Genomic DNA, 25901 nt, shown 5'->3' with positions numbered 1-25901 from the left:
GGACCAGAGGAGAGAGGGCTAGAGGAGAGAGGACTAGAGGACCAGAGAAGAGAGGACTAGAGGACCAGAGGAGAGAGGGCTAGAGGACCAGAGGAGAGAGGGCTAGAGGACCAGAGGAGAGAGGGCTAGAGGACCAGAGGAGAGAGGGCTAGAGGACCGCTGTTTTGTGCTTCAGGGTCTGTTAACATAAAAGGTTAATTTGATGTCATGTGACTATTCTGCACTAAATGGACCAATCAGCTGCTCAGAATATAAATATGACAACACAAAGGTTCGTGATGATGTCAGAGTTTATTTTACCACTTGTTTACGGCTGTGGTCCTGCTTCAGACTGGAGCAACACTCGTATCTGACACTGTCCATCACTCCAGGTGGTCATGGCAATAAACCTGCTTCATTTGGTGACATCACTAACGTGCGACTTTGAGAATCTGTAGCTGTGTCCCAATTCAGGGGCTGCATCCTTCGAAGGATGTGGCCTTTGCGGCCTTCGAAAGCCGCGTCCACTGTTGTTAAATGGGACAGTCTAGCCTTTGGAGTATTTCCTGGTTGCGTCACCAGATGTTCCCGCCCTTATGTCACGATTTCTGCCGCCCAGGCCCGCAAAAGTGAAAATACGAGAAGAGAGTTTGACTGAAAAAAGGTCTTTTTAGGTTTTATAGTGCCTTGAAGTTTAACATATCTGGCGTTGGATGTTCAAATGAGTAAAAACCGAGTATAAACTCAATTCCTACATTTAAATGTCATGTCTGTGCCACTTGATGTCGTTTTCGGGACTGAGCAGCGGCGCGCAAAGAATCTTGGGATATGGGAGGCCATGAAGGATAGTAGCGGTGCGTCCTCCAAAAAGAGGGAAAGGAAGGCTGCATTTGAAGGAGCTTTCGAATTGGGACGGCATTCGCGCGGCGTTGTGACGTAATTGGCCTTCAAATGCGCCCTTTGAAGGATGCAGCCCCTGAATTGGGACACAGCTTATATCGCTCATAGAGACTATCGTCCAGACTGGCTCAGGTGTGCAGCATCAGTTACCATGGAGACCTGTCCAGGTGAAAACAGAGGCATCAGTTATCCATCAGCAGGACAACTGACATCATCAATTACCATGACAACATCAATACTGACAGGTGATTGGCTGGAGAACAGTACTATTAAAGGGTTCATCTGTAAATTTATAAAATTTGACACAGATGGACCCTGGTCTCCGTCACCATGGAGACGGACAGCACAAACTCACTGAGCTGTGACCTGAACCTGTAAGAACCTGTGAGGTGGAGGTTCTAGGTTCTGTCTTTGGGTTCAACTGTGTTTCAGAGTTCAGTTCAGCCTTCAGGACAGACAACAATAAAAAGACGTCAGCTAAAAGTTTTACACTGACATGTGTTGAGTTCACCTGGTGGGAAAGGACTTGTTCATGTTATAGAGTGATTACCAGCAGCCGAGATCCTAAACTGATCTGAAAAGACGTTATTTACACCGTTCATGTTTAACATGAAGTCTTCACTGCAGCTGTTAGTGAGCTCTTCTGAAGTGGCTGCACGAGCTAAATATGGTCTCCTCAGATCAGGTTGTGATGTCTGTGATCGCAGCAGACGAGCTGTATGGAGACATCTGATGTTTTAAATCATCTCCAGCTGCTTCAGTTGTTTGGCAGAATGCTGCAACTCTGTTTTACTGTGAAACTCCAGAAATGTTTTGTGGACTACGAGACTTCACCTGACTTTATATCATCAGGAGGAGATGATGACTGAACCTGACTTTATATGATCAGGAGGAGGAGATGATGAACTGTTCCTTTAAGGAGCCGCTCTGCTTCCTCAAATAATGTAGTCACTAGTAGACGTGTCCATCAGAAGTGGATGTGTCCTGAATGTGGATTGGCTGGCAGTCCACCTGGCGTTGGGTCCTGGAGCAGGTTCCTGTCCAGCTGCCTGCTGACTGGGAAGTGCTGAGACAAAGACTCGTCGGTCCAGTCTGTTCTGGACAGCAGCTGATCAATGTGAGGCCCCAGGGTCCGGTGTGGAAGTGGGTATTGACTGATGGCGGGGTCCCGCTCCAGCAGAGAGGTTTGATGTGGCACGTCAGGTCCGTAAAGTGTACCTGTCAATAAAGTAGAGTCCCGGTCCAGGGTGGTCTGCAGTCCCTGGGTCTGCTGGTCCATTTGGTACAGCTGCTTCTTATGGACCTGAATGTGGTCCTGGTGGCCCAGTCTAGCATGGCACAGCTGCTTTTTGTGAATCTGAAGGTGGTCCTGGTGGTCCAGCTGGGCCTGGTACTGCTGTTTTTTATTGTTCTGGATGTGGTCCTGGTCATGGGTGTCCATCTGGACTTGATACTGGGGTTTCTTCTTATTCTGGTCATCTTGATCCATCTGACCAGGGTACTGATGTTTCTTCTGGTTGTGGTCCTTGTCCTGTTGGTCCATCTGGGCCTGGTACTGGTGCTGCTGTTTCTTCTGGTTCTGGATTTGATCTTGTTGTTCCTGGTTCTCCTGAAGTTCCATCTGCGCATGGAACTGCTGCTTTTTCTGGCTCTGGATCTGGTTGTGGATCTGGTTCTTGATGTCTTTCCAGTGTCGTCCTCTGAGGACAGGCTCCAGGTCCAGACAGCGCTGACAGACCTCCTTTCCTGGTACGGACTGGAACAGTACATGGACTCCCAGTTGTCTCCAGACTGCCTCCTTCTCTGCAGACGACCACGGGCGACGTCGGACCTTCCTGGGAGCCACAGGGACTGAAAGACAGACACAAACAGGACAGGAAATATCAGACAGACCTCTTCAACAGGTTTCAGTTTTTGATTTCACCTGAATCCAGGAGGACTCACCTGTGACAGGAGTCTGCAGTCTGGACTCTGGTGGAATCATGGAGGTCAATGGTTGGTTACTGGTCTGTGACGGAGCTACAGACAGGTAGACAGACAGACAGACAGGTCAAACAGCAGCATCTGTGCTGTCATGAACCCTGAAGGGTTGGGAGTTTAGGGTGTTAGGAGCAAAGATGTGGGGCAGAAACATGGTCCACACAGGTACATGATCACAGACACTTCAAGCTACATCAGATAAGTTTCATGCATCGTCGGTTCTGGACTGTGTCCCCTTGAACGTCAACAAAAACACAAGGTGTGGTCTGAGACCTTCAACCTGACCTCTTCTGTTTGGGTTCACTTCACCTCGAAACAACAGCGGCTGAATATGTGCAACTCCTCAGTTTTCAGCATATTTATTAAACTCTGTCACGTCTTCTTTCCTCATCTATTACTTGTCTCTTCCTTCTGTACACTAGTGTGTTTAGTACTGTAGTCATGGAAACGCTCTGATCAGATCTGTGTCGTCACCTTGAGGACTGACGTTGGTTACGTCCACCTGTGTGTAAGAGTGCACACGGAGTTTGTTCACTCATGTACTTGCTAGAGGTGTGGAAGATTCTGATCGAAGCAGAGACGGATTATAATCAAGAGTCTGAGGCTCATGTTGACTGTTGACAGTTACGTCGCAACGTTGCTCCCATGCTTTGAATTGTGGGCGGACATTAGGCTAACGTTACTGATGTCCGAGTAGGAGGGATGTCCGAGGGAGGCAGAGATCATCTGCAAACTGGACGAGACTTCTGCCTCACAACAATCACTAATCACGTCAGCCATTCTCACCTGAAGCTAACGTCTGCAGCCATTAACAATAACTGTTACAGCAGCCGAGCTAATCAGCTGAGATCTGAGGAGCTGCTGTCAACCTCTCTGTCCAGCTGTGAGAGAGGTGCAGCAGAGTCAACACAAGTTTTATCTTAAAGCTGCCATGTGACAACTACATTACTGTAGATTACAACAAACATGTCAGACACTGCAGATGGATCAGTGTTTTGTTTTTGTAATGTTTATGTATTGAAAAGATGAAGCTTTTATTTTGTAGCCTGCTGTAGCCTGCTGTAGTCTGATTGTTGGAAGGACTCAAATCGTGAGGCCGGTGAAGATTCACAGCTCTAGTACTTGTGTGGATGATGTTTGTGTTCTAATGATTGAAAGTCAGAGTCTGGTTTATGATGAGTAGTTACTGTTGGGACTTGGAGGTCAGAGGTCAGGATCAGGACTCACCCTCTGGTCTTGGATCAGACTGCTCTGGACTCGGCTCTTTACACTCATTCTCACTTCTTGACTGGACTGATTGTTTCTTCAGCTTAGCTCCTCCTGCTGGAGAAAAGAGAACATAACACGATTCAACAAAACAATCAGTGATGAAGTTCAAGTGCAACAAGACTTGAACCCTGCAGAGACCAGAGTCACAGAAATGTTCAAACTCTGGTCCATAACCAGACAAGACTAACCCTGACCCAGGTGTCAGCTGTGTCGGGGGCGCCTCAGGCGTCACCAGTATCGGGATCGACTCAGGCGTCACCTGTGCCGGGGTCAACCCAGGTGTCAGATATGCCGGGGTCGACCCAGGTGTCAGATATGCCGGGGTCAACCCAGGTGTCAGATATGTCGGGGTCGACCCAGGTGTCAGCTATGTCGGGGTCGACTCAGGCATTACCTGTGTCAGGGTCGGGGTTCAGCAGCCCCAGGTTGTCCCACTCCCTCCCCAGCAGGTGGTAGAAGTCGGTGGTCTTGGCTGCAGCCTCCCAGTCTCCGTCCTGCAGACTCTCTCCAATGGCGATCTCACAAACCGTCTTAAGGGTTGTCTTTACCGCCAGCGGAGGGCGGCTCCACCGGTATCCGGATGCCTTCCTGGCAGCGGCCAGCACCAGACTGAGGCAGCCCGGAGCCAGAAGGTCGTGCAGGGTTTGAACGCTCGAGTCCAGAGATTTAGCAGCCAGGAGGAACCTGCCGAGCTCCCGCAGCTTCTGACTGACATAGTCGTACCTCCTTTGGCTGCCGTCCTGATTCTCCATTAACTTGTTTCCAAATTTACATATCAACCAATCAGATTTGACCTGGACAGAGTGAGGAAGAGGGGTGTTAACACAAAGACAGGTAGAGAGACAGACAGGTATATAGACAGGTGTTCCGACCTGGTGTGAGACGTGGTCCTGGTTCATCCGGTGCAGGACTTCACTGCAGCTCTCAGATGCTCCACTGGAAATCGGGAGGAGACGGGACGCTGCAGCTTGGACCCTGGTGCGCTTCCTGGGCCGGTCTGTGCAAGGGTCAGAGGTCATGTTCTGATCCACTCCAGGATCACAGGTAACGGGCCGTTTGGTCCCGGTCTCAGAGGCCCCAGTCTGGTCTGTTGTGGTCGTGTCTCTTGAGGGCTCAGACTGCGTGACCTCTGGAGTCTTGGAGGTCCGGTTGTCCAGTGGATCCAACTTACTTTCTGAGTCACCTGTTGTGTCCTTCACCGGGTCAGAGGTCTTCTCTGCCGTGGAGGTTGAGTCTTTAGAGGGGTCAGAGGTCATCTTCTTACGGCAGGACGCCTGATGTTTCCACAGGTCAGCACGAAGAAAGAACCCGAGGCAGAGGGGGCAGGGCAGGTAGTTCCTCGCATCGACTTCCTCTGAGGGCTGACGCCACGGGACGATCTCACCATTACCCTGTCTGATCACCTGAGAGACAAACAGATGGAGAGGGGGAGACAGACAGGTGGTCGGTTACACTGGAAGTCAGTGCTGTGCAGACAGACAGGTGAACAGACAGACAGGTGAATAGATAGATAAACACACCTCAATGTTGTGCAGGTAGTTGCCCCTGCAGCGCAGGTGCTCCAGCAGCACGTGGCGTTGTTTGGAGCCCGTCGGCAGCACGCTGGCGGCGGCCACTTCCTGTTGGTCAGCGTGTTTCCTCAGCAGGTGGCGAGCAATCTTCACCTGCGGCCGCCGACAGAACACGCAGTAATGTTTCTTATCCCACCGCCGCTTCCCGTCGCTCCACGTCCTCTTCACCGTCACGCCCTCCTTCTTGTCATCCTGCCCCCGTCTCTTCTCCTTTTGACCACGCCTCTTCTCACCCGCGCCCCGCCTCTTCTCCACAGGGCCCCGCCTCTTTCCTCTCTGGACTCTCCTACCAAAGGTGGCAGCAGCTCGGCGGCGGGGACGGCGGCCAGCGTGCTTCGTTAGCTCTTCATCAGGAGAGGAGGTTTGGTCTGAGGCATGGACCTCTGTCTTGTTCGCCATGATGACCTCACTGTGGTCCTCTGCAGTAACAGCGGTCCCCACGGTAACAGAGCACCTGATGATCAAACAGGTAAACTTCAACACGATGTAGGCAGGTGTGATTTCAGGACACACTCAGATTATTTTTGTTCAGAAACCAGTGTGAAGAATTTAAAAACCTGATGCTGAACAAACAGCTGCAGTCTGACTTAATTTAAAACACACCGAAAACATGCTAATAAATGCTAATGCTAAAGCTCATCAAAGACTTAATCGATCAATCTGCATCAGAATGTTTACAATCAATACAGAGACAGACTGTGACATCACATGCTACATCACACAACTGGAGAGAAGCGCCACTCCAGACTCCATACAAATATCCGGCAATTTAAAGTTTATCAACTTTTCGGAAGTAGACTGACCTTGTAGAAACATTTCCAACAGGTTTCATAAATATGAAGTTGTTACTTTAAATTCGGGATGAGTCACATTCATAAACAGTCCAGCTGGGTGCTAACAGATTACTGCTGAATCTCATGTGAGCCTGCAGCCTCGTACTGGACACACGGCGGTGGACTGAAACCAGCCGATTACAGGGCACAGACTTCCCCGTCATGTTGTCCGGAGTCCGGCGCTCCCATCCCATCCACAGTTGTGTGTCTGCGTGTGTTCAGCCTGACTGTCACTAACTGATCGATGTGTGAACGTATTGATCAGAACTGACGGACACTTCCTGGAGGTCGGACAGCTGAGGAGGGCGTGTCCGATAATGGAAGCCTATTTACCTTCAGACTAAAGGCTAACAGCTAGCGGGAGAGAAGCTAACCACCGCAGCACCGCTGTTAGCATGTTAGGAGCTAACGCGTGGCTAACGGGCTGTGCTAATAAACACGAGTGTGTCTGAACCGAGCAGCCGCAGACAGACAGACTGAGACAGAAGATAAACTGCACAGGTCTGAAGTGTCCTCACCTGCTAACGGCACCAAACTCCCTCCTTCTTCTTCTGATCTGAGTCACTGCGGCCGGAAACACGCGCCGTCTGACGGTGGCGCCCCCTGCCGCCTCCGAGTGGAACAGATTCATGTTACACATGAAACAACACTCGTGTATAAAGTGGTTAATAAGTTGATTATTGTGTTGACAGACCGATACAGATAGAAATCCTCCTCAGAGAGATCGATCAATATACTGATCAATAACTGACGGATGTGATGTCAGTGATGGTTTGACAGCTGAGCAGCAGCGTGACGTCTGAACATGTTTTAAACTGTGGCCTCGCCACGCCTCGCCTCGCCACGTGACTGCCCTCCTGACTCCTCCTCAGCTCACCTGCTGGAACCTGTTTCTTCAGGTGTTTTTAGATGCACAAAAAGAAACATCAGTATCAGTGTGAGTCACGATCAGTGAGAGTTACCTGTCAGCCATTCAGATCACCTCTCTAACAGCGTCCTGTTAACTCACCTGTACGATACTGACAGTCATCAGAGCTGCACTGAGGTCAGAAACCACATCACGCTGCAGCTGTTTGGACTCAGCTGTGACTTTAATGATCTGCTCTGTCTAATAAACGTCTAATCAGCTGAATGTCAGTAAATCTAATGACCATGTCCTCGTCCTCTGGAATAACCTCCAGCTGACGTCAGACTCTGTCTCTGAATCTAAACTCAAGACTGAAGCCCATTGAAGCAATGTGGTTGTGATTTTGGGCTGCATAAAGAACATGTATGTGATTACAGTCTGTGTTTGAGCTGTGAGCAGAGACAGCTGCCACAGGAGGGACAGGTGGACAGGTAGAGACAGGTAAATACAGTGATGTCATCACACCTGAAACATGCTGCGCCTGCATACACAACACTGATCTTCAGATATCACACAGATGTTTTCAGAGGTTCGTGACTTCCCGTCTGCAGCATCGTCACAATAAAGACGCGTCCGTCTGTGATTATATGAGGACAGAACACAGCTGGACTCACCTGGACAAAGACCATGAGGAGAGTTTCTACCTGTTCAGTTTACCTGTGAGTCGACGTCAAGACGAGCTGCAGACGAACAAAACAAACAAAACAACAAGCTCCAACACAACAGACAACAATCATTTCATGTGCAAAATATTTCTTTGTGATCAATATGGATCAATATGTGATCAACATATTGATCCATGCTGATCACATGTGGATCAATATGTTGCAGCTGTTTAAATACATGAATCATTTTGTTCTTTATGTGATATAAATTGAGCATCACTGAGATTTAACTTAAAGGAATAGTTCACTCTGGAACTAAGTTCAGTCATTATGGACTCACCCTCGTGCTGATGAGAGTCCGGTGTAGTTTCTGCAGCTGGAGACCCGCGGGTTCCCTCCTGCAGCAATAATACATATAACGGCGTCAATGGTGCCCGAGAGGAAAAGGTCCATAAAACTACACAGAAACTTTGTAATATTCCTCCAAACTGCTCGTCCGCTGCAGTCCAAGTGTCCTGAAGTGGCGACATCCAGAGTTTACTGGACGATGTCATTCAGTACATTTTACAGCCTGAACAGTCGCTGTGCTGTATCTGCCTGGAGGCACGAGGCTCCTCACAGCGTTTACACTACGGAAGCCGCTGGACAAGATGAACGAGACTCGCGATAGATACACACCGGTATTTACTTCCTGCTGTGAGCGTCAAAGTTTCAAGTCACTAGTGCAGCAGATCCCTCTTGTGTTTGTGTGTCGCTCGGTCGCTCACAGCAGGGGTTAGGTGTAGGTGTAGAACCCCGCGGGTCTCCAGCTGCACTCTGAGGAATAAGAAGCTACACCGGACTCTCATCAGCATGAGGGTGAGTCCATAATGACTGGATTTAGTTTTAGAGTGAACTATTCCTTTAACTTCAATTAAAACTCAGGTACATCCTCACCTGTCGCTGTGTGTGTGTGTGTGTGTGTGTGTCTGTGTGTGTGTCTGTGTGTGTCTGTGTGTGTCTGTGTGTGTGTGTGTGTGTGTGTGTGTGTGTGTGTGTGTGTGTGTGTGTGTGTGTGTGTGTCTACCTGCTGAACAGACCTGTTGTTGCTTCATGAGGTTCAGTTATAAAACATCTGTAACTCTCTGATCCTGATGAATGAATGAATGTGAGGAGAACAGCTCACCTGTGCAGCCTCACCTGGACTGACCCTCAGTTAATCCTCTGTGTTTACTTCCTGTCACACCTGCAGCGTGAAGGCTGTCAGCACTTCCTGTCCACACCATCACCATGGAAACACAGACACAAATAAGAGGTGTGTTTGATGGCGTCAGGGGGCGGGGCTAACAGGGCTCACCTGTGGAGGAGGGAGCAGCTCGTTGATAAGAACTCCTGGTGTCAGCGCAGTGTGTCACTTGGATCGGTGTTACCGTGACGACATCATGGACAGACTACAGGTGAGTGCTGACAGGTGACCGTTTGTTTTCACTAACACCAGAAATATTTAATAGGTTCTGTTAGCTTGTTCTGAGTCTGTGAGCTGGTTCTGAGTCTGTGAGCTGGTTCTGAGTCTGTGAGCCCGGTCTGAGTCTGTGAGCCCGTTCTGAGTCTGTGAGCCCGGTCTGAGTCTGTGAGCTGGTTCTGAGTCTCTGGTAGTTTTTTGTTTTCACAGGTGTAAATCCTGTCTCAAAGGTTTCTTTAAACCTGATCCAGGTGTAGCAGGTCTGAGCTCAGCGGTTGTCAGTGTGGACCTGGTCTGATGTGGTCTCTGATCTCACCAGCTGATCAGTTTATGAGTTTATGAGACGTGAAATACGCCTGAAGGCAGCATGTAGTCTGGTGCTGCAGACAGGTGTGAGTGTGTGTGTGTGTGTGGAGGGGGCGGGGCCTCCTCAGGTATGCAGGTGACAGGTCGCTGCAGTGTTTCAGCAGTATGCTGTTGCTAGGAGACAGAACCAGCAGCTTTAACATGGACATGGTTCTGTCTGATTCCAGGTGAACATGCTGTGTCTGCTGCTGAAGATGACCTTTAACCCCGTCGCTGCACAGCTGCTGCAGATGCTCAGGTGTCCGACATGTGACGAAGGTAACTGACCAATCACAGTGCAGATGATCCGGATGATCCAGATGACACCTGGTGCCTGTCTCTGACTTCCTGTCTGCTCCTCAGGTTACTTTGTGAGGACGAACTGCTCTGAGGTGACGGTGGACAATGAAGTGAGGTTTGAAGGAGTCCAGTGTAGTCTGTGCACTGACTGCTCAGGTAAACACACCTGCACACCTGCCTGTGTTTAAAGCTCACCTGGTTCTACACACCTTGTGTCGTCTTCAGACTGATAACTGATTGATTGATCTGTGTGCTGCAGCTGCTGATCAGGTCACTCTGGTCAACTGTTCCACGTTTGCCGACTCGCTGTGTGGAAACGTCACCTGGACAACGACTCCGACTGGCGATCCAGGTAACCTCACCTGACTGCAGCTCGTTAACTTCTTCCACCATGAGACCAATTAGACTCAACAAGTTCTCAGACGAAGGTCTCTGCTGTCTGATAACTCTTCCTCTTCCTCTTCTTCCTCCTCCTCCTCCTCCTCACAGTCTCTGCTCCTGAAGTGTGGATCATCCTCACTGTGATGTAAGAATCAATCACCTTTAATTAGACATCTTTGTTAGAAAAGACCAACAGCCAATCAGAGCAGCAGAACCTGTGATGTAGCGCTGAGCTACAGATGGAATGTTAGCTTGTTAGCTCTCAGTGAGTCCTATGACTAGCTTAAGATGCTACGTCCAGACAGGACAGGCAGGGAGTTACTAGCTAACACCGTCACTCTTGGTGCTCTTAACGAGTCGACTCACCTGCAGGTCTCTGATGAAACATGTTTGTTCGTGTCTCTGCAGACTTCTGTCTTTGTTCCTGGTTCTGCTGCTCAGTCTGTTCCTCACCCTGCTGTCCTGCAGACACCGACACTACAAACCCAGAGGTAACAAGCCCCTCCCACGGGACACCAGGCCCCTCCCTCTATATAACAGACCCACCTCTCATGTGTAAGACTCCGCCTCTCCTGTAACACACCTTGTCGTTGTCTCTGCAGCTCTGGATCCTCTGTGACTGAAGCAGGTCTGATTGAATCCAGAATGAGTTTCTGTCCCCATTGACGCCTCTAAGGCTGTCAGACCTGATCCAGCTCTCCAGTAGACCACGAGGGTAGTAGCACTGTAGTCCTCGCCAGGTGAAGTCCAGGTACAGGCCAGGTGAAGTCCAGGTAAAGTCCAGGTATAGGCCAGGTGAAGTCCAGGTACAGGCCAGATGTAGTCCAGGTACAGGCTAGGTGAAGTCCAGGTACAGGCTAGGTGAAGTCCAGGTGAAGTCCAGGTACAGGCCAGGTGAAGTCCAGGTAAAGTCCAGGTATAGGCCAGGTGAAGTCCAGGTACAGGCCAGATGTAGTCCAGGTACAGGCTAGGTGAAGTCCAGGTACAGGCCAGGTGAAGTCCAGGTACAGGCCAGATGTAGTCCAGGTACAGGCTAGGTGAAGTCAAGGTACAGGCCAGATGTAGTCCAGGTACAGGCTAGGTGAAGTCCAGGTACAGGCCAGATGTAGTCCAGGTACAGGCTAGGTGAAGTCCAGGTACAGGCCAGACGTAGTGCAGGTACAGGCCAGGTGAAGTCCAGGTACAGGCTAGGTGAAGTCCAGGTACAGGCCAGGTGAAGTCCAGGTACAGGCCAGATGTAGTCCAGGTACAGGCTAGGTGAAGTCCAGGTACAGGCTAGGTGAAGTCCAGGTACAGGCTAGGTGAAGTCCAGGTACAGGCCAGACGTAGTGCAGGTACAGGCCAGGTGTAGTCCAGATACAGACCAGGTGAAGTCCAGGTACAGGCCAGATGTAGTCCAGGTACAGGCCAGGTGAAGTCCAGGTACAGGCCAGATGTAGTCCAGGTACAGGCTAGGTGAAGTCCAGGTACAGGCCAGACGTAGTGCAGGTACAGGCCAGGTGTAGTCCAGATACAGACCAGGTGAAGTCCAGGTACAGGCCAGATGTAGTCCAGGTACAGGCCAGGTGAAGTCCAGGTACAGGCCAGATGTAGTCCAGGTACAGGCCAGGTGAAGTCCAGGTACAGGCCAGACGTAGTGCAGGTACAGGCCAGGTGTAGTCCAGATACAGACCAGGTGAAGTCCAGGTACAGGCCAGATGTAGTCCAGGTACAGGCCAGGTGAAGTCCAGGTACAGGCCAGGTGAAGTCCAGGTACAGGCCAGATGTAGTCCAGATACAGACCAGGTGAAGTCCAGGTACAGGCCAGACGTAGTGCAGTTACAGGCCAGGTGAAGTCCAGGTACAGGCTAGGTGAAGTCCAGGTACAGGCCAGATGTAGTCCAGGTACAGGCCAGATGTAGTCCAGGTACAGGCCAGGTGAAGTCCAGGTACAGGCCAGGTGAAATCCAGGTGAAGGCCAGATGAAGTCCAGCTGAAGTCCAGGTCGGGCCAGGTACAGGCCAGATTAAGTCTAGGTACAGTCCAGGTGTAGTCCAGGTATAGTCCATTTCTAATCCAGGTGTAGTTCAGGTGTAGTCCAGATGTAGTCCAGTATATTATAATTCTTCCCCCTGTTGTGAGCCAATCAGATTGAAGAGCAGCCCCTCACCTGTATGTAACAGAACAACATGACATCACTTCCTGTGGAGAGATCTCAGAGGTTTTGTAGTTTTTAGTTTGACAGGATGTCTCACTCTGCTGGTGGACGGAGGTACTGCACACTCTCAGGATCACTTAATAAACCAGATGGACGACTGAGTCCACATCAGAGTCCAGGACCTGATCCAGAGGTGACATGAGACCAGGAGAGAGAACACATCCTGTCAGAGGCTGTTTCAAAATAAAAGTCGTGATTATGAAATAAAAGAAGGTCTCTGGTTCAGTGTCAGCTCACTCAGATCTGAAGAACAGTTCAGACTGTCTCCCCGGTTCATGGACTGATGAAGACCAGGTGGAGTTCAGGTGGATGACGGTCAGGTGGTCTGCGGCTCACTCTTCATCACTCTGATTTTAGATCAGCTGAAGAATCACAACATGGTGATGATCACGGAGGTTTAAGAGTGGCGGCCATTTTGTAATCAGATTCATTCAGATGGGGTCAGTGACGGTGGACTGTGATTGGTTGAACTGAACCCTGATGTTAGGGGGGCGGAGTTATGGTCATGAGTCTTGTCACCTGATTGAGGCTGTGTCCAAATTCAGGGGCTGCAGCCCTTGAAGGGCACATTTGAAGGCCAATTACGTCACAACGCTGCGCGAAGGCTGTCCAAATTCAAAGGCTCCTTCAAATGCAGCCTTCTCTTCCCTCGTTTAGGAGGACGCACCGCTACTGTCCTTCGCGGCCTCACATATCCCAAGATCCTTTGCGCGCCGCTGCTCAGTCCCGAAACAGAAGAGGAAGCAAGAGAAAATGGTGACATCAAGTGGCGCAGACATGACATTTACATTTAAGTAATGGGTTTATACTCGGTTTTTACTCATTTGAACATCCAACGCCAGATGTGTTAAACTTCAAGAGACTATAAAACCTCCAAATTTCAACTTTCAGTTAAAACACGTGACGCTGGTGATGCTGTGGTAAATATAGTTGTTATTCACCAATGGGTTAATGTTTATTTTATAATGTTGATAATTCAATTTAGATTTGACACATTGTACGCACACACATAAATGTACACGTTTGATAGATTTGAACCAAAACAGACTTTAATGCATGAACACCTGGTGACGCAACCAGGAAACACTCCGAAGGCTGGACCGTCCCATTTAACAACGGTGGACGAGGCCTTCAAGGTCTCTGAAGGACCCGGGCTCCGTGGGCCGCAAAGGCCGCGTCCCTGAAGGCTGCAGCCCCTGAATTTGGACACAGCCTGAGAGTCAGTTACTGTTGGACTTTAATCAAACAGGAAGACTGTTGGTCCTGTCTGGACTCCAGAATCAGTGGATCCTACATTTCCCATGATGCATCTGACTCTGACGGAACTACAGAGGGTTGAAATCAGTGGAATGAGCCTTTAGTTTGACCTGAGTGAGTCTGAGTGAGCTGAACCACCTGCATGTTGTTCTGTTCATCATGTGTGAGCACATTATTATTGTTTGTTATTGTTTATGTTATTGTTGTTTATGTTCCGTATGTATTCATGTTGTTTATGTTTATGTGACTGCAGCAGACTGTTGTTATTTAAATAAAGATCTGTTGCTTCAATCTGTCAGACTCTGGCTCCCCTCTGTGTCTGGATCAATCAGTGGAGTGATTGATTGATGTGTGTGTGTGTGTGTGTGTCGGGGGGTACTTATATTCTCAGTGTTGATCCTTTGATGTTCTGATGTGATCTTGGATTTGTACCATCGATGATCATAACTCGATCAGTTAGTTATTGATCAGTCAGGAGAGATGTGACCGGCTGACTGAGGAAACACTGATCATAACTTTACACCTGAAAGTCGTTTATATAATAATTATTATTATATTTCACTACAAGAGAAAGTCAAGACTGCTGGTTTAACTCTGAGAAACATTAAAGATATATATATTTTATTTATTTATTTATTTATTTTACAGACGATGATATTTAATTTAATTACTGATCCATGTTGTCAGAAACATTAATAACTGAGGTCTGTGGACCGATGTGGACCTGAGTTCTGTGGACCGATGTGGACCTGAGGTCTCTCGACCAATCTGGACCTGAGGTCTGTGGACCGATGTGGACCTGAGACCTGTGGACCGATGTGGACCTGAGGTCTGTGGACTGATGTGGACCTGAGTTCTGTGGACTGATGTGGACCTGAGGTCTGTGGACCGATCTGGATCTGAGGCCTGTGGACCGATGTGGACCTGAGGCCTGTGGACCGATGTGGACCTGAGGTCTGTGGACCGATCTGGACCTGAGGTCTGTGAACTGATCTGGACCTGAGGTCTGTGGACCGATCTGGATCTGAGGCCTGTGGACCGATGTGGACCTGAGGCCTGTGGACCGATGTGGACCTGAGGTCTGTGGACCGATGTGGACCTGAGGCGTCCTCAGGTTTTCCTCAGTGTATATCATGGACATGGTCTTGGACACAGTCTGTGTTTCGTCAGGCTCGTGCGGAGCGGACTTCAGTCCACCCTGATAACAGCTGCTCCTCACACCGTCCCTGGTGCCGTTTCACGTATTAATGCTTACTGCGCATGCGTCGGGTCGCTGCAGTAGCTCGTCATGTGTCGTCACCTTCAGTCCGTCACGCTCTCATTGCTTTGAAGTGAAACTGATTGAAGTGATCGATCAGAATCGATACTGACTGCAGCCTGAAGCTGGACAGCACCGAGCCGCTCTGACACCACAACGAGTCTCTGCTGGGTTCACCTGAGCCAGGTGGAGGGGGCGGAGTCAGGATCACCGTATCAGACGCAACCATGGCAACGGACAGGAAGCAACAGTAACCACACACACACACACACACACATCGTGTTACCATGGTGATGTTATGATCACAGACACTGAAATTAGCACTGATCGATTTTATTGACATTTGATGACGTCACGGAGAGAAAAGTTCAGTTTCTGTTTGAAAAGTTTAAAATATTAAAAAATGAAATGATAAAAACTGCTGACTCAACATTTATTATTACTGTTTATGTTTATTAATAATAATAATAACAATAATAATGATGATGTGATGTTGTTTTGAAGTTTTCCCTCCTGCAGTCTGAACTTTATTTTAGTCAAACTTTATTATTCATATTTAAACAACTTTATTTATTTTCAACATGAGCCCGTCGTTCCAACAGCGTGCACGCGCCTGACTCCAGGCTCGCGCCCGACATGTTTCGTCATCTGATTGGCCGAGAGGATTACAGCCAGGAGGGCGGGTCCAGTACGCATGCGCAGTAGAGTCGCGTGTGGGAGCGTGTTTGTGAAGTTTGAGAGGAGTCGAGTCAGACTGAGGAGAGATTTAAATAAAGTTTCAACTTTATTAACACAGACAGACAGACTGCTGGAGGACCCACCGACAGGCAGGCAGACAGACAGACAGGCAGGCAGACAGACAGACAGGCAGACAGGCAGAGACAGACAGACAGACAGACAGACAAACAGCAGGAGCAGACAAACGGAGAACCTCAGACTCCCAGCGTGAGACACCGGGAGGTCGCAGCGCTCCAAGCCGGGTCAAGGAGCGCGACCGCCGGCATGAGGGTCGAGTTCGCCCCGCTGAACATCCCGCTGCGGAGGAGGCTGCAGACCGCCGCCGTCCTGCAGTGGGTCTTCTCCTTCCTGGGGCTAGGTAACCTGTCTGTCTCTCCACCTGTCTGTCTGTCCACCTGTCTGTCTGTCCACCTGTCTGTCTGTCTGTCTGTCTGTCTGTCTGTCTGTCTGTCTGTCTGACTACCTGTCTGTCTCTCCACCTGTCTGTCTGTCTGTCTGTCCACCTGTCTGTCTCTCCACCTGTCTGTCTGTCTGTCTGTCTCTCTACCTGTCTGTCTCTCCACCTGTCTGTCTGTCCACCTGTCTGTCTGTCCACCTGTCTGTCTGTCTGTCTGGTAACCTGTCTGTCTCTCCACCTGTCTGTCTGTCCACCTGTCTGTCTCTCCACCTGTCTGTCTGTCCACCTGTCTGTCTCTCCACCTGTCTGTCTGTCTGTCTGGTAACCTGTCTGTCTCTCCACCTGTCTGTCTGTCTGTCTGATAACCTGCTGTCTGTCTCTCCACCTGTCTGTCTCTCCACCTGTCTGTCTGACTACCTGTCTGTCTCTCCACCTGTCTGTCTCTCCACCTGTCTGTCTGGTAACCTGTCTGTCTGACTACCTGTCTGTCTGACTACCTGTCTGTCTGTCTGTCTGTCTCTCCACCTGTCTGTCTGTCTGTCTGTCTGTCTGACTACCTGTCTGGCTGTCTGTCTGTCTGACTACCTGTATTTCTCTCCACCTGTCTCTCTGTCTGTCTGTCTGACTACCTGCCTGTCTGTACCTCTGCCGACCTGTCTGTCTCTCTGATGACCTGTCCGTCTGTCTCTCTGCCTGTCTGTCTGACTACCTGTCTGTCTGTCTCTCTGACGACCTGTCTGTCTCTCTGATGACCTGTCCGTCTGTCTCTCTGGTGACCTGTCTGTCTCTCCACCTGTCTGTCTGTCTGACTACCTGTATTTCTCTCCACCTGTCTCTCTGCCTGTCTGTCTGACTACCTGTCTGTCTGTCTCTCTGATGACCTGTCTGTCTCTCAGTGCTGTCTGTCTCTCTGATGACCTGTCTGTCTCTCAGCTCAGTGCTGTCTTGCTGCCTTTGTCCTCCTGGCTCTCTCTGATTGGTGGATGCTGGCTCTGCTCTATGCTGGTTGGCTGTGGTTGGACTGGGACACGCCCACCAACGGGGGTCGGAGGTCACAGTGTCTCCGGACCTGGAGGGTCTGGGACCACTTCAGGGACTACTTCCCCCTGACGGTCAGCTGCAGCATATTGATCCCAGCCACCAGTCTGATCACTGATCACTGATCACTGATCACTGATTACTGGTTATTGATGATTGATTATTGATGATTGATCACTGATGATTGATCACTGATGATTGAGTACTGGTTATTGATGATTGACTATTGATGATTGATCACTGATGATTGATCACCAGTTATTGATGATTGATTATTGATGATTGATCACTGATGATTGATTACCGGTTATTGATCTGTGTCTCCAGCTGGTTAAAACTGTCGATCTGGATCCAAAGAAAAACTACATCTTCGGATTTCATCCACACGGTGAAAAACACACCTGTCTGTCTGTCTGCCTGTCTGTCTGTCTGTCTACCTGTCTGTCTGTCGACCTGTCTGTCTCTCAGGTGTGCTGGTAGCTGTGTGACCTGTCTGTCTGTCGACCTGTCTGTCTCCCAGGTGTGCTGGTAGCTGTGTGACCTGTCTGTCTGTCGACCTGTCTGTCTCTCAGGTGTGCTGGTAGCTGTGTGACCTGTCTGTCTGTCGACCTGTCTGTCTCTCAGGTGTGCTGGTAGCTGTGTGACCTGTCTGTCTGTCGACCTGTCTGTCTCTCAGGTGTGCTGGTAGCTGTGTGACCTGTCTGTCTGTCGACCTGTCTGTCTCTCAGGTGTGCTGGTAGCTGTGTGACCTGTCTGTCTGTCGACCTGTCTGTCTCTCAGGTGTGCTGGTAGCGGGGGGGTTTGGGAACTTCTGTACGGAGGCGACAGGTTTCTCTCGGCTGTTTCCTGGACTCACGTCTCACCTGCTGATGCTGCCGTTCTGGTTCAGAGTGCCGCTCTTCAGAGACTACATCATGTGTGGAGGTACACCTGTCTGTCTGTCTACCTGTCTGTCTGTTCACACCTGGTGTCCCCGTCCTGAGTAATCTGATTACAGTGTCCAGCTCTCAGTCTGTCTGAGTGACCAGCTGTGATGTGATGTCACTTCCTGCTCTGTATGAAACAAACCCGTCCATCACTGGGACAAACAGACTCCATGTTTCTACTCAAAGACAGAAAGAAGTTCATGTAGAACATTTGCTGAATTTACAAGAAGGAACAAATAAGTAAGAATCAGTCAGAGACAGAGTTTCACACAGTTTATAAAGTGTCTCTAACTCAAGTTCAAGTTACTTTATTAGTACCCAGAGGTAGATTTTGTTTGCAGTTCTTACAGGTCCAGATCATACTAAGATATTGAAATGAACTAAAATACTAAAAGTAAAAAGACAGTAAAACAAAATAAATACAGCAATGAGTAAATAAATAAAAGGAGCAATACATAATCACCTGTGGAAAATATAGCTATGACTTATTCCTCAGTGTAATGGCTGCAGGGACAAAACTGTTTTTGTGTGTTTTTGTTCTACACCTAGGGATTGTAAACCTGCGCTCAGAGGGGAGAAGCTGGAACTCAGTGTGCAGAGGATGGGAACTGTCATTTAAAACTGAACTACATATGCGCTGTAGCTGTTTTGTATACAAGGTCTCCATGTTGAGCTGTGGCTCACCAATCAGCCTGCTAGACCACTTTACTATAAACTTGTGTCTGTTTCAACAACTCTTAAAATCACTACATTATTGAATGGAGTCTGGTGCTGTTGACTGTAAAGCTCCTGCTAACGGTCCAACTGCTGAGTGTTGACATCAGACTGCAGGACCTCACGGAGGTCTCCCTCTGTCACAGTTTCTACATCAGCTCTGAGTCAACATGTTACAGGTCAGTGCAGGAGGAGGCACAGAGCTGCTCTCTGATTGGCTGTCTGAGACTGGTCACATGATGTCAGCTGTTCAGAGCTGCTGCCATCGATCAGTTTCATCAGACAGAGTTCACTGTGTCACAACTTCCTGTCTGGGTTCCTGTTTTCTCCTCAGAGTGAGACCTCTGTGCTCTGTCTGTCTGTCTGTCTGTCTGTCACTCACTCACCTGTCTGTCTCTCACCTGTCTGTCTGTCTCTAACCTGTCTGTCTGGCCCTTACCTGTCTGTCCATCTTTCACCTGTCCGTCTGTCTCTGACCTGTCTGTCTGTCTCTCACCTGTCTGTCTGTCTCTCATCTGTCTGTCTCTCGCCTGTCTGTCTGTCCCTCATCTGTCTGTCTCTCACCTGTCTCTGTGTCTTTCACCTGTCTGTCTGTCTGTCTGTCTGTCTGTCTCCCATCTGTCTGTCTCTCACCTGTCTGCCTCTCACCTGTCCGTCTGTCTCTCACCTGTCTCTGTGTCTCTCACCTGTCTGTCTGTCTGTCTGTCTCTCATCTCTGTGTCTCTCACCTGTCTGTCTGTCTCTCACCTGTCTGTGTGTCAGGCCTGGTGTCCAGCTCTAAGTCCAGCCTGTCGTACCTGGTCAGTCGCCCTGAAGGAGGTAACGTGGCTGTGATCGCGGTGGGCGGAGCTCCAGAGGCTCTGGACGCTCGTCCAGGAGCTCTGACTCTCCAGGTGCAGTAGTTTGTTTGTTTGTGATGCAGACTGACCTTGTGTTTGTTTGTTTGTGACACAGACTGAGCTTGTGTCTGTTTGTTTGTTTGATGGTTTGTTTGTGACTCAGACTTAACTTGTGTTTGTTTGTTTGTTTGTTTGTTTGTTTGTTTGTTTGTGACACAGACTGAACTTGTGTCTGTTTGTTTGTTTGTTTGTGACACAGACTTACTGATTGTTTGTTTGTTTGTAACTCAGGCAAAACTTGTGTTTGTTTGTGACGCAGACTGAACTTGTGTCTGTTTGTTTGTTTTGCTACTCAGACTGAACTTGTGTCTGTTTGTTTGTTTGTTTGTTTGTTTGTGATGCAGACTGAACTTGTGTCTCTGTGTTTGTTTGTTTGTTTGTTTGTTTGTGACACAGACTGAACTTGTTTGTTTGTGACACAGACCGAACTTGTGTTTGTTTGTGATGCAGACTGAACTTGTGTCTGTCTGTTTGTTTGTTTGTTTGTTTGTTTGTTTGTGACACAGACTGACCTTGTGTTTGTTTGTTTGTTTGTGACACAGACTGACCTTGTGTCTGTTTTTTTGTTTGTGACACAGACTGACCTTGTGTCTGTTTTTTTGTTTGTTTGTTTGTGACTCACACTGAACCTGTGTCTGTTTGTTTGTTTGTGACACAGACTGACCTTGTGTTTGTTTGTTTGTGACACGGACTTACTGATTGTTTGTTTGTGGCTCAGGCAAAACTTGTGTTTGTTTGTGACGCAGACTGAACTTTTGTCTGTTTGTTTGTTTGCGACTCAGACTGAACTTGTGTCTGTTTGTTTGTTTGTTTGTGACTCAGACTGACCTTGTGTTTGTTTGTTTGTTTGTGACACAGACTGACCTTGTGTCTGTTTGTTTGTTTGTGACACAGACTGACCTTGTGTCTGTTTGTTTGTGACACAGACTGACCTTGTGTTTGTTTGTGACACAGACCGACCTTGTGTTTGTTTGTTTGTGTGTTTGTTTGTGACACAGACTGAACTTGTGTTTGTTTGTTTGTGACTCAGACTGAACCTGTGTCTGGTTGTTTGTTTGTTTGTTTGTTTGTGACACGAACTTACTGATTGTTTGTTTGTGGCTCTGGCAAAACTTGTGTTTGTTTGTGACGCAGACTAAACTTGTGTCTGTTTGTTTGTTTGTTTGTGACTCAGACTTAACTTGTGTCTGTTTGTTTGTTTGTGACTCAGACTGAACCTGTGTCTGTTTGTTTGTTTGTTTGTTTGTTTGTGACACAGACTGACCTTGTGTTTGTTTGTTTGTTTGTGACACAGACTGAACTTGTGTCTGTTTGTTTGTTTGTGACACAGACTGACCTTGTGTCTGTTTGTTTGTGACACAGACTGACCTTGTGTTTGTTTGTGTGTTTGTTTGTGACACAGACTGAGCTTGTGTTTGTTTGTTTGTGACTCAGACTTAACTTGTGTCTGTTTGTTTGTTTGTGACTCAGACTGAACCTGTGTCTGTTTGTTTGTTTGTTTGTTTGTTTGTTTGTTTGTTTGTGACACAGACTGACCTTGTGTTTGTTTGTTTGTGACACGAACTTACTGATTGTTTGTTTGTGGCTCAGGCAAAACTTGTGTTTGTTTGTGACGCAGACTGAACTTGTGTCTGTTTGTTTGTTTGCGACTCAGACTGACTGATTGTTTGTTTGTTCGTGACTCAGGCAAAACTTGTGTTTGTTTGTGACGCAGACTGAACTTGTGTCTGTTTGTTTGTTTGCGACTCAGACTGAACTTGTGTTTGTTTGTTTGTGACACAGACTGACCTTGTGTTTGTTTGTGACACAGACTGACCTTGTGTTTGTTTGTTTGTGATTCAGACTTAACTTGTGTCTGTTTGTTTGTTTGTTTGTGACTCAGACTGAACTTGTGTCTGTTTGTTTGTTTGTGACACAGACTGACCTTGTGTTTGTTTGTTTGTTTGTTTGTGACACAGACTTACTGATTGTTTCTTTGTTTGTGACTCAGGCAAAACTTGTGTTTGTTTGTGATGCAGACTGAACTTGTGTCTGTTTGTTTGTTTGCGACTCAGACTGAACTTGTGTCTGAGTGTTTGTTTGTTTGTTTGTGACACAGACTGGCCTTGTGTTTGTTTGTTTGTTTGTTTGTGACGCAGACTGACGTGTTTGTTTGTTTGTTGTGACTCAGGCTAAACTTGTGTTTGTTTGTTTGTGACACAGACTGCACATGTGTTTGTTTGTTTGTTTGTGACTCAGACTGAACTTGTGTCTGTTTGTTTGTTTGTGACACAGACTGAACATGTGTTTGTTTGTTTGTGTTTGTTTGTGACTCAGACTGAACTTGTGTCTGTTTGTTTGTTTGTTTGTTTGTGACTCAGACTGAACTTGTGTTTGTTTGTTTGTTTGTTTGTTTGTTTGTTTGTTTGTGACACAGACTTAACTTGTGTCTGTTTGTTTGTGACACAGACTGACCTTGTGTTTGTTTGTTTGTGACACGGACTTACTGATTGTTTGTTTGTTTGTGACTCAGGCAAAACTTGTGTTTGTTTGTGACACAGACTGAACTTGTGTATGTTTGTTTGCGACAGACTGACCATGTGTTTGTTTGTTTGTGACACAGACTGAACATGTGTTTGTTTGTTTGTGACACAGACTAGCCTTGTGTTTGTTTGTGACACAGACTGAACTTGTGTTTGTTTGTGACTCAGACTGAAGTTGTGTCTGTTTGTTTGTTTGTTTATTTGTGACACAGACTGACCTGTATTTGTTTGTTTGTTTGTTTGTTTGTGACACAGACTGACGTGTTTGTTTGTTTGTTGTGAATCAGGCTAAACTTGTGTTTGTTTGTTTGTTTGTTTGTTTGCGACGCACTGACCTTGTGTAGGTTTGTTTGTGACTCAGACTGAACTAGAGTTGGTTTGTTTGTTTGTGACACAGACTGAACATGTGTTTGTTTGTTTTTTTGTGACACAGACTGAACATGTGTTTGTTTGTTTGTTTGTGACGCAGACTGAACTTGTGTCTGTTTCCCTTTCAGGTCCGAAACAGGAAGGGCTTCATCAAACTGGCTCTCAAACACGGGTGGGTGGAGCTCATTGGAGGGCGGGGCTCAGAGGGGTGGAGCTACTAGTCGTCCACTGACCCTGTGTGTGTGTGTGTGTGTGTGTGTGTGTGTGTGTGTGTGTGTGTGTGTGTGTGTGTGTGTGTGTGTGTGTGTGTGTGTGTGTGCGCAGAGCTCAGCTGGTTCCTGTCTTCTCTTTTGGAGAAAACGAGCTGTTTGATCAGATGGAGAACCCGAGTGGATCTCCTCTGAGGAGGCTGCAGGTACAGACCACACCCACTGGTTCACCTGTCTGTCTGTCTGTCTGTCTGTTTACCACACTGACATGTTTGACTCATCTACCTACAACTGACATCCATCTATCTAGCTACTAACAGCTAACTTTAGCTCGTGAGCTAACATTAGCTCATGGGTTAGGGTTAGCTTTAGCTCGTGAGCTAACATTAGCTTGTGGGTTAAGGTTAGCTTCAGAGCACATTCAGTTGTTTCCGTTTAGTTCTGCTGCTAACCCTTTCATGTTAATGATGACTGCTGACATCAGTGTGTGATGTCACCTTGTGTCCACAGAACCGGCTGCAGAGCATCATGGGAGTAGCGATGCCTCTGTTTCACGCCAGAGGAGTTTTCCAGTACAGCTTCGGACTGATACCCTACAGGAAGCCCATCAACACCGTCGGTACGACTACAACGTTTACCCAACATTCACCCAACGATCATCCAACGTAGTTCTAATGTTACTCCAGTGTTTTCTACTATTAAAGCAGTCAGGAGATGATGTCAGTTTCCTCTGTGTGTGTCTGGAGATGTTGGTGTGTTAGCATCAGTTAGCATCAGAGCTAACCTCTCTCTCTGTGTTGTCAGTGGGGAAGCCGATCTCGGTGGTCCAGACTCCCAGTCCGAGCAGCGAGGACATCGAGAGCCTTCATCAGATTTACCTGCAGAGTCTGACTGAACTGTTCGAGCAGCACAAACACAAATACGGCCTGGAGGAGCACCAACACCTCACCTTCATCTGACACAAGCATCACCTGCAGATCACCTGCACCTGTCCCTCAGCTGTCCCTCAGCTGTCCCTCAGTTGTTCCTCAGCTGCCCCTCACCTGTCCCTCAGCCGTCCCTCACCTGTCCCTCAGCTGTCCCTCACCTATCCCTCACCTATCCCTCAGCTGTCCCTCAGCCGTCCCTCAGTTGCCCCTCAGCTGTCCCTCACCTGTCCCTCAGCTGTCCCTCAGCTGCCCCTCAGCTGTCCCTCAGTTGCCCCTCACCTGTCCCTCAGCCGTCCCTCAGCTGTCCCTCAGCTGCCCCTCAGCTGTCCCTCAGCTGTCCCTCAGCTGTCCCTCAGTTGTCCCTCAGCTGTCCCTCAGTTGTTCCTCAGCCATCCCTCAGCTGTCCCTCAGCTGTCCCTCACCTGTCCCTCAGTTGTCCCTTAGTTGTTCCTCAGCCATCCCCCAGCTGTCCCTCACCTGTCCCTCAGTTGTTCCTCAGCTGTCCCTCAGCTGCCCCTCAGTTGTTCCTCAGCTGTCTCTCAGCTGCCCCTCAGCTGTCTCTCAGCTGCCCCTCACCTGTCCCTCACCTGTCCCTCAGTTGTTCCTCAGCTGTCCCTCACCTGTCCCTCAGTTGTTCCTCAGCTGTCCCTCAGCTGTCCCTCAGCCGTCCCTCAGCCGTCCCTCAGTTGTCCCTCAGCCGTCCCTCACCTGTCCCTCAGCTGTCCCGTACCTGTCCCTCAGCTGTCCCCCAGCTGTCCCTCACCTGTCCCTCAGTTGTTCCTCAGCCGTCCCTCAGCTGTCCCTCAGCTGTCCCGTACCTGTCCCTCAACTGTCCCTCAGCTCACCTGTTCATAAACACCTTACCTGCATGTATTTCTGGTGATGTCACTGGGTTTCCATTGGTTCCGATGGAGCCCACGGGTTTGTTCAGGTGTTGCTAAAAGTGTTAGAAGGAACCACTGATTTGCATACGGGATGCTTACACTGCTAGCAGCACTCAGTGACTTGACTGAAGAATGCTAACACTGCATTCAAAATCCATTGGTTTGTCTGAGGAATGCTAACAGTGCTAGCAGGGCCAATACATTTAGATGGGGAATGCTAACATAGCTGAATGTTTACAGCAAATAATGCTAACAGTGTTAGCTGGATCCATTGGTTTGACTGAAGAATGCTAACAGTGTTAGCAGGGTCCATAGATTTAAATGGGACAGAATGCTAACAGAGTTTTGATGATGCGATGTAAACATGAGTGTTTGTTCTGTCTGTGCCATAAAGTGACATCACAAGATGATGTCACACATGTTGTGACATCACAGTGACATTAAAAGCTGTAGAGGAGATGGTGCAGTGTGATTGGTTGGTTTGTGACATCACAGATAAGTGTGCTGTGACCGACCAGCAGAGGTCGCCGTGTTAAAACAGCTCGTTGGTTCAGTGAAGTTCTGATGATCAGATTCTGTTTCATCCACATGACTCAGAATCTGATCCAAACTCATCTAATGTAACTAAGTACATTTACTCAAGTACTCTATTTAAGGAATTTTTATAGGTACTTTACTACTAGGTACTAGGAGTCTTTCCATTTTCTGCTACTTTACACATTCACTCCGCTACATTTATCTGATTACTTTAGTTACTTTACAGATTACATGCTCGTTTACTTTTACTACTTTTCATTGTAATGTACTCTTAATATCAGAGACTTTACTCAAGTATGAGTGTTGGTACTTTTTACAACACAAACATTCGACATCAACACGTCTGGAGATTCGTGGCTTTCACTGGACAGGAAGGTAATCTGAAAAGTAACTAGTAACTAAACGTTTTGTGGTACTTGTACTTTACTCAAGTATTTCCAGTTACTTTATTCTTCCACTCCACTACATTTTTCTGATACCTTTAGTTACTAGTTACTTTACAGATTACATGCTGCA

The 25901-nt window shown here is 48.2% G+C and overlaps 2 protein-coding genes across 2 annotated transcripts; one reads left to right on the top strand and one right to left on the bottom strand.

The window, feature by feature from the left end:
• Nucleotides 1-272: 272 nt before the first annotated feature.
• Nucleotides 273-7163, bottom strand: LOC141004317 (uncharacterized). Its single transcript, XM_073475747.1, has 7 exons — nucleotides 7051-7163; nucleotides 5649-6153; nucleotides 5001-5531; nucleotides 4523-4922; nucleotides 4087-4182; nucleotides 2824-2898; nucleotides 273-2730 (listed from the first exon to the last, which is right to left on the bottom strand). The coding sequence occupies exons 1-7, from the start codon at nucleotides 7161-7163 to the stop codon at nucleotides 1847-1849; spliced, it is 2604 nt and encodes an 867-aa protein (XP_073331848.1). The 3' UTR covers nucleotides 273-1846.
• An 8801-nt stretch (nucleotides 7164-15964) lies between these two features.
• mogat3a (monoacylglycerol O-acyltransferase 3a) lies at nucleotides 15965-25307 on the top strand. Its single transcript, XM_073477035.1, has 10 exons — nucleotides 15965-16054; nucleotides 16091-16319; nucleotides 17292-17470; nucleotides 17724-17784; nucleotides 18177-18320; nucleotides 19799-19929; nucleotides 22955-22998; nucleotides 23151-23241; nucleotides 23546-23654; nucleotides 23840-25307. The coding sequence occupies exons 2-10, from the start codon at nucleotides 16226-16228 to the stop codon at nucleotides 23992-23994; spliced, it is 1008 nt and encodes a 335-aa protein (XP_073333136.1). The 5' UTR covers nucleotides 15965-16054; nucleotides 16091-16225; the 3' UTR covers nucleotides 23995-25307.
• The last annotated feature ends 594 nt before the right edge of the window (nucleotides 25308-25901 follow it).

Source organism: Pagrus major, chromosome 11 (assembly GCF_040436345.1).
Source record: "Pagrus major chromosome 11, Pma_NU_1.0".
Lineage (NCBI taxonomy): Eukaryota > Metazoa > Chordata > Actinopteri > Spariformes > Sparidae > Pagrus > Pagrus major.
The sequence above is the reverse complement of the archived record's forward strand: the minus strand, read 5'-3'. Positions and strand labels throughout refer to the sequence as shown.

Coding starts and splice junctions, on each gene's coding strand:
- LOC141004317 (XM_073475747.1), bottom strand. CDS start 7,163: ATGAATCTGTTCCACTCGGAGGCGGCAGGGGGCGCCACCGTCAGACGG. Junction 5,532..5,648: donor ACTACCTGCACAACATTGAG/GTGTGTTTATCT, acceptor TTTGTCTCTCAG/GTGATCAGACAGGGTAATGG. Junction 4,183..4,522: donor GAACCCCGACCCTGACACAG/GTAATGCCTGAG, acceptor TCTTTTCTCCAG/CAGGAGGAGCTAAGCTGAAG.
- mogat3a (XM_073477035.1), top strand. CDS start 16,226: ATGAGGGTCGAGTTCGCCCCGCTGAACATCCCGCTGCGGAGGAGGCTG. Junction 17,785..18,176: donor CTTCGGATTTCATCCACACG/GTGAAAAACACA, acceptor TCTGTCTCTCAG/GTGTGCTGGTAGCGGGGGGG. Junction 22,999..23,150: donor AAACTGGCTCTCAAACACGG/GTGGGTGGAGCT, acceptor GTGTGTGCGCAG/AGCTCAGCTGGTTCCTGTCT.